Consider the following 7,814-nt stretch of genomic DNA (forward strand, 5'->3'; position numbering starts at 1 on the left):
CAAAATTTCGCGGACGAATTTCGACAGCGTACCACGTAGTAACCCGGTAGATTATTCCCCTTTGTTAGTTTACGTGTCGTGCAAGCTGTTATCGGGAGTCGGGAGCGTGCCGTCGAGGGGGACTACTGCGAAATTTTCGCTAACCAACATGGCCGTTCTCGGATCAACCCCTCGACTAGACCGATGCCAAGTTTCCCCGCGTAGGGTGACAGAGGCTTAGGATCCTGGGGACGTATTCCAGCCGCGTTTTACGCACTGCGTATATCATTATCGCGAGTTCATTTCTGCTCGGTTACCCCATTGACTTCGACTAAACGGTGGATCAAAGAGTAACATTCCGTCGCTAAACCCTGCCACCTATAATTCGGTCTTTGCGGGATTTCCTACGAGATCGTGATCGAGGCTGAAGGGCTGGTCGAGCTCTTTGTTCGCGCCACCATCAAATATAAGGCTACGATCGTTTGCGGAACGGCATATGGCCAGATGTACGGTGAATATTGTATCCAATCGACGTCGGACCGAAACAAGAACGAGCTTTTTTTACCGTGAAAATTTCTCAACATCGTATCTTCTCCGATTCTTCTACGGCCAATATTAGTTACGCGTTTCTTTAAACAAGGATTTTTCAATTATTCGAACAGACGAAATTCGCAACGCCGATTGCGCTCTCTCATTCCAGTGAAATATTTACGCGTTAAAACAATGCTCGCGAAACAACGGCTGTAAATCGCGATCAGACTGGTCATCGATGGGGCAACGCGAACGGTGAGGGGAAAGGAAGAGGGAATGAAGGTCAGAGGGCGGAAAAGCCCGCGTGTGCGCACGTGCGAGCGACGCGCATTTTCACGAGGATGCGGTCCTGCAGATGGGAGCGATCGAAAGCAGGGGTGAGCCGGCGGCCATGTCGGTGCCATGCCAATTAAACAAATGCCTGGTAGAAACTCGAGCAACCCCTGGGGCCTCGGGCCACGCAGTGGCCCCTCTTGCCTCTTTGTTGCCCTCTTTGTTCCGTTGATCGCGTTGGTTCGTCCGCTGGTTCCTCTCTGTTCGACCGCAAGAGGGGACCACACGTGTCGAGCAGCATGCGAAATTCGAGTCGAGGCCAACTGGTACGCGCGAGCACGCGCGACCCAACTTCCCGCAAAGAGCTTGCGCCGTACGCCCGCGAGCGGATGACACGCGGCGCGTGCGATCGCCGAAACGCGCTTCGAATTTCTAATCATCCACGACACCGACCTGCTCTTTAAAGCCATTTTCTTTCGAAAAGTGCCCGTTGCCGAAACTCCCTTCGATTTAATACCGGAATAACTTACTTTTACGTTAAGCAGTTTTACGCTCGCTTCTACGCCATCCAATAAATCGACAACGTAAATGCGTTCTTTCGATGGAGATAACCCTTCATCTCGGGAAGACCCGAAGCATCTGAAATCGAATGGCAAAAACTCGTCCCAACGCGATAAACTTTTATCTACGTTGACCTTATTGGAAAACTTGTTTGCTTTTCGAAGAGTGCACGACGAACTCGTGACGATCCCACGAATCACCGAGAAAAGAACGATATGCGGTCTTGGCCTGTTCGATCTCTCGCCGAATTACGTAACGAGGTCCAAATAATTAATACAATAACCTCGTCCGTTCGAGACTGGTCAAACTGTTCGACTTTGCGATTGTTCGAAGTCGGCCAAGTCGATCTGGCGCGTCGCGACGAATCCCGTGACGCAAAGTCTGCTTTGTCAGCGACAGGACAACGCTTCCTGCTACTAATCCCGAAAGCTTCTTAAGGCAAACACGCTTGCTTTCCCATGGGAACCCGTTTTCCTTCGCTACACGAACCCGTTAACATTTTCGGCTAAACATTTCGACAAACTGAAACGTACTACAGATTTCTTTATCGAAGCAACGAGTTCATTCGTGCAACTGCATATTAATAAATAACGAACACTAATAATTTCGAACAGCCGCTTTTACTTGTCCGACGATTAAAAACAAATCTGTACACGTTACACCTTTATTCGCACTAAATCATTAAATGACAAGACAATCGTACGCAATCTGCACCTTCGATTCATTTATCGGTATAGAGTCGAGGATAATCGGTGTCTTAATTTAGACTTATCGCGCTTTTTAGGACAATGCCTTATGGGGATGCAGATATCTTTTCTGTTTCTAGCGTAACCCTCTTTGCAGTAGCAGTCATCGTTACATTTCTACAAAACAGAAATCTCGAATTGTAATATCAACTGCAAGAATAGACGTAAATTCCAATTCCGAAATAGAATGTACTCACAATGTTTACGATCGGACAAGGTTCACCCAGAGTGTCGCAAGTTGTTTGACAAGCGGATCCACACTGATACTCCTCGTGTGGTCTGTTACATATTATTTTTCCGGCCAGTATAGCTAAAACATTTAACGTGCAAACTCAGGTATTCTCGATGATCATTTCGACGAATTAAGCGACACCACTCGAACAATCGATGATTAACAACTTACTCGAAGACAATACCGCCAGAGCAACGAACAACGCGAAAATGATTCGAAACATTATTTCAGTTCCTTCAGAAGTAATGTCTATTACTTTTCTGCGGAAACTTATATACGTTTCATGAATGCTTATCGCGCAAACGAATCAAACAAACACAGGTCTCGTGCAAGCACGCAAGGTTACTCGATCGTTTCCCCTCTAATTGTCCTCATTGGTAGCTAGCATATAATAAGTGAAATCGACTACTAAACTTTTAAGTACTGATAATATTGATACTTTCTAAATGTTTTTCTTCGACGATAAACCTGAATAAACTCATCACCGATCCCCGTAAGTTGTCTGATCCGCGTGTACACAGTATTTTGCCCTCTGTCGGCGAAAGAGATACTTGGCGAAAAATGTTATTCGGGACAAAACGGGAAATCCCGTCGATACAAAGTTGTCTCAGAGAGGATCACGCGCGTTGATGTACCGCTTCCGAGAACACTACGCTCGCCGTTAACTCGCCATAGGAAATCCCTGAGTTTCGTTAAACCAGTGAGTCACGATTTATCTATATTCTGGTGGTTTTGTCAATAATATACATAAAATAGACGGAAAGATAAGCAGCGATGTCCTCAAGCATATTACGACCTCGGACAAACGTAATTGCACTACTTGTAATAACATTAATAACTCTTAACGATATCGATGGAAACGAACGATACGTTTCAAAAAATTGAAAATTCGATGCCACGCGATAATGTAGCGATTCGCTACATGCATAGTGTTACTTATAGCATCGAATGATTTCGCACCCACAGCGTCGACGATCTCAGCTTAGATCGAGAAGAGTGCTTTTTTTTATTTTTTAAATTTCACGGATGTTACGAAGCGAACAGGGAGCCAACAAATGTCTCGTATTATCGACGCGGTGAGGCGCGTCGCGGCACGGCGGTCCGGGCTCAAAAGAAAACGTTCGTTGCCGATCGGACGCGTTAATATCGGGTTAGTGTGTCGAAGCAGTCGTTTTAAAGGGGGTAAAATTGTGGCACAAAGGAGGCTCGCCTCCTGTAACGGTGGCGTTGCACAGGGGTGAAAAGTGGAGCAAAGAGCGAAGGGTAGCCAGGACGGAAGGAAGCAGGGCGTGCAGGGTAACTCGAGGACCTTCGATCGAGTTTTCCGTCATCGGCGGCTGCTCCTACTCGTTCCCGAGAAAACGGACTGCCTTTCAATTTCACGAAGCACCTACGCATTATCTTATTAAGGAGAACTTATGCGAGTTTAATCTGAAAAATCTGAATCGAGTTTGCTTTCCACTTAGAAATCACTCTTGTTCGCTTTCGCTTTGAGCTACAAAAACAACGAGAAATGCTTGAAAGCGTTCCTCTGTCTCCTTCTCGTTTCCGTTCGTCCTCGTTTCCGTTTTATTCGACGAGCCTGGCGACGACAATCGAATATCCGATAATCAAAATGCTATTTGTTATCGAGCATTCTGAACCGAGTTTCTCCGTTTCGATTTTATTTCAGTCTACAGCTTTCTCTTTCGCATTCCCTTTCATTGGAACGTTACGTTACCACTTAAATTGTAGCGGTACACCCAAAACTTGCACAGAGGTGATTTCCTTTTAAACGAGTTTCGCCGTTTCTTTACAAATTCACGATTAATCTATACGTTTTCTTCCTAGCTGTGCATCATTGAATATCATTGTAAGATGGTTACGTAAAAATCAGCTCGAATGCCTGCAATTTTATCACCAAACTGTGAAATCTTATTTCGCTTGTATTTTACTGAAAAATAAGTAAACGAATCGAATCATTCGTGTTTATCGCGGTTACGTCGTTATTCCCAAGAAAGATATATTTTCAGTCGCGTAACAATATCGTATCGGAAAAATGCCACCCGTTGAAACGAACAACCAGAGAAACCAAAATTATGTAACTGCAATGACCCAAAGGAAGGTCACGACCATAATCGTACGACAGAGTCGTCGTAGCGCTAACGGATCAATACTATCTAATAAGTGTAACCGTTTAATCGGTCCAGAAGATAATAGAACGATATTAGATTGTTACGCGCTAAACAAATGATTTCGAAATATAAACATTCCATGGCATAAAATTATTTTAAAATCGCACTTACGATAAGTCGATTCGAAACTTCGAGGCCATGTAAACGTTTTATCGACACGGTTTATACAAATTGACTGGATCTTCGTCGAGAGAAACAATGAACAGATCAATTAGCAAAGTTAACTTCTGAAAAACGAATGTGCGCGAGATAATATATCCGGTTACGTATTATCTCGAATAATATCGTGTTAGTGTTCTGGTACAGACGTGCTATTTTTTCAACGGATGAAGCTCGTTAGCTGGATTTCGGAAACGAAAAAAAGTGAAAAAACAACGCGCGAACGAGCGGTTCGAACGAGCCAAGACAAAGCCAAGCGTTGATCGTCGAAGATGGTCGTTCATGGAATGAACGGACGTTCAGATTTTCTAGTTTGTCAGCAATATTTCGTTGACGCGTGTATCTGTGAGAGAAGAGGAGAATACAGGAAAGGAAGAAGATGAGCAGAGAGGCGGGAGATCGTGTACCGAGTGATTTCGTAAGATCGGTATATAAAGGCTGGTAAGTGGACAAAATTTAGTCAGTCTAGTTTTGAGTCAGGTTACTTACCGTTCGAGAAACGAATCAACAATGTCCCGAACTTTATTCGTTCTATTCGTCGTTTTGGCGTTATTCTCTGTCAGTGAGTAGCACCTGTCGATCACAAAATCTTACTTTATCGTTTTCATCCAAAGAAGCCTACCTTCTTCCACAAAATTCTCCTCGAGATACATATTGAAAATGAAGTTTTCTACTATTCTTAAAGGTTCCTACGGTCAACAATGCGGAGTGAACGAGGAATTCAAGAGTTGCGGATCAGCCTGCGAACCTAGTTGCGCTAAACCACGCACCGATATTTGTACATACGTTAGTATTCCAACTTTTCTTTAAATTCGCTTTAATTCTTGTCGAAATGATCAAACAACACTTTTCTGACACATATTTCACGTTCGCTTTTTGATTTTTTACCCGTTTCCAGCAATGTAAGATCGGTTGCCAATGTAAGGACGGGTACTTGAGAAACGGCGAAGGAGCTTGTGTCCTACCCGAGAACTGTTAACACCGGACCATGGAAACCACAATTTCGTCAGCTACTTATCTACGATTTACTCCTTGCTTTCTTTACGTTACCAACGACGCCGAACTTTTCACTTTTTCGAATTAACAGCGCACACGAAATGTATCGATAATAAGAATAAACTGCTGTTGTGAAATCTTATAACTTCGTATCAATTTTTAATCGTTTTGTCCAACGTTTCGTTCGAAATAATCGAAAGACAAAGAGAAAAAAGAAAATTGCATGTATTCCTTAAAATTCAAAGTTGTTCAAACGCGGATGTAAACGTGTCGCGTTTGTTGTCGCGGATGTAAGCGTTTAAAAAATATTCGAGTTGTACCGAAAGAAATGGCCAACCGGTTTATGTTTATATACGTAACATACAAGTACATCGAATTAAACGCGGTCAATCGTATTAATTTAAGAAGATCTTGAACGATGTCAAAGGGCACGGCCTCTCGATCGCTCGTTAACAGCTCGCTGCTCGTCCCCAATATACGTCGATAACGTTATCTCTCAGCACGTAGCGCGTTCCAAGACAATTCGAAAAAAATGCGAACCCGTTATTTCGGCCGAACCAAAATACACGAACCCCAACCATTTTTTTTCTCTTAAAAGTTTAAATTACAGAAAAAATATTATCGCTCCTCGAACGCTGGTGTGTTTCTAAGAACATCTCAACCGCGAGTAGTCGAGCAAATAGAGCTAAGTCAACCGAACGACGATCTCGAGGACATTCGTAATAACAATTACCGATATTTGCTGAAGATAAGCACTCCTTGAACCAAACAAAATGGAGTCCATTAACACCGATCGTAATAGGCGTCCATTATATGTATATAATATATTTAATTAGGCAGACTTTTAAGTATGCACGCATATGAATAGGTGTCTTTCAAAGGAAAAGAAAATTTTCCATTTAAAGCGCGACGAAAGAAGGAAAAGCAAACCCCGATGCAATCGCGATCGTGCAAGTATACAGTGCTCGCGTTGCATCACTCACTGTCAATCAAACGTTATTTACCTGGTGGTCAGTCGCAAAACAAGATATCAATGGGATAATTGATGAAGTGGCGATCGTTAATCAGTATGAATCGAACACGATGAAATGACGAATCGCAAGTGACCGAGTGGTGGAACGTAAAAAATCAGGAGTAGGTAGTATCTCGAATCGTATATAAAGTGAGCAACGTCGGTGAGAATCATAATTCGTTGATCAACAACCATGTCTCGTGCAACGTTCGCTCTCTTGCTCATTGTAGCAATTGCTTACACTAGTGAGTAAACAAAGTAAACAAAAGTAACTGTTATTAGTTGAAACATTATGTTTCTTTGATCGATGATTTTTAAAAATGTACTTTCGCGAACATTTATCAGTGAAATTCTTACGTTCGATAAACGACGCCCGGATCAAGTTATTTAACAAGTTTAATAATTCACTGCAGGTGCTCATCCGCAACAGAATGGCCCTTCGAAACAGTGTGGTCCTAACGAAGTATTTAACGAATGTGGATCACCTTGCGTGGACACCTGTGATAAGCCTGCCTCTTCCGTTTGTAGCTTGGTTAGTATTACGCGATCTCGTACACTTATTCGAATCAGTAATTATTCGATGAAATTTCTTCGAACCCGTATGCGACCGTCGTTACAGAGCTGCAAGATTGGCTGCGAGTGTAAACCAGGATTCGTGAGGAACAAGGAGAACAAGTGCGTCCTTACTCGCGACTGTTGAGTAAGAGGAACAGGAAATCGACGACGGAACAATGTACGCAACAGCAATATACGGCAGATCTCTTTCTATACGATCTCGTATAACTACAATTTTTATTTAGCGATTCCGGCTAAATGGCCGTAATCAATCATATCGCTTACTACTGTTAATCCTAATTGTTATACAACTATTTATATAAACGTTCGTGTAATACAAATATATGTTTTTTATTTTTCGTCACGACACTTTCCCGACTCATTGGATTCTATACCGTAAATTTCTTTATATTTTTCCATCTTACTTATCGAACTTATCGATTGCTTATCAATCATCCGCAACAGTCGACACGATTACAACGACGCAAAGAAAAGTCTATTCCGTTGATACAGAACGAAACACCAATTCGCAAAACGAATTAATTCGATTAATTTAATTCTCCGCGAATGATAAATTCGCGATAAAACTGGAATTT

At 42.7% G+C, this 7,814-nt stretch overlaps 2 protein-coding genes across 2 annotated transcripts; one reads left to right on the forward strand and one right to left on the reverse strand.

The window, feature by feature from the left end:
- Positions 1 to 1,994: 1,994 nt before the first annotated feature.
- LOC105664242 (venom metalloprotease inhibitor-like) lies at positions 1,995 to 2,623 on the reverse strand. Its single transcript, XM_012297953.2, has 3 exons — positions 2,494 to 2,623; positions 2,288 to 2,400; positions 1,995 to 2,207 (listed from the first exon to the last, which is right to left on the reverse strand). The coding sequence occupies exons 1-3, from the start codon at positions 2,543 to 2,545 to the stop codon at positions 2,070 to 2,072; spliced, it is 303 nt and encodes a 100-aa protein (XP_012153343.1). The 5' UTR covers positions 2,546 to 2,623; the 3' UTR covers positions 1,995 to 2,069.
- A 2,467-nt stretch (positions 2,624 to 5,090) lies between these two features.
- Positions 5,091 to 7,587, forward strand: LOC100876852 (serine protease inhibitor swm-1-like). The gene is made up of 6 exons (XM_003708608.3): positions 5,091 to 5,217; positions 5,341 to 5,441; positions 5,554 to 5,631; positions 6,848 to 6,908; positions 7,077 to 7,195; positions 7,283 to 7,587. The coding sequence occupies exons 1-6, from the start codon at positions 5,166 to 5,168 to the stop codon at positions 7,361 to 7,363; spliced, it is 492 nt and encodes a 163-aa protein (XP_003708656.2). The 5' UTR covers positions 5,091 to 5,165; the 3' UTR covers positions 7,364 to 7,587.
- Positions 7,588 to 7,814: the final 227 nt, after the last annotated feature.

The sequence above is a fragment of the Megachile rotundata genome, chromosome 13, assembly GCF_050947335.1.
Source record: "Megachile rotundata isolate GNS110a chromosome 13, iyMegRotu1, whole genome shotgun sequence".
NCBI classification, from domain to species: Eukaryota; Metazoa; Arthropoda; class Insecta; order Hymenoptera; family Megachilidae; genus Megachile; species Megachile rotundata.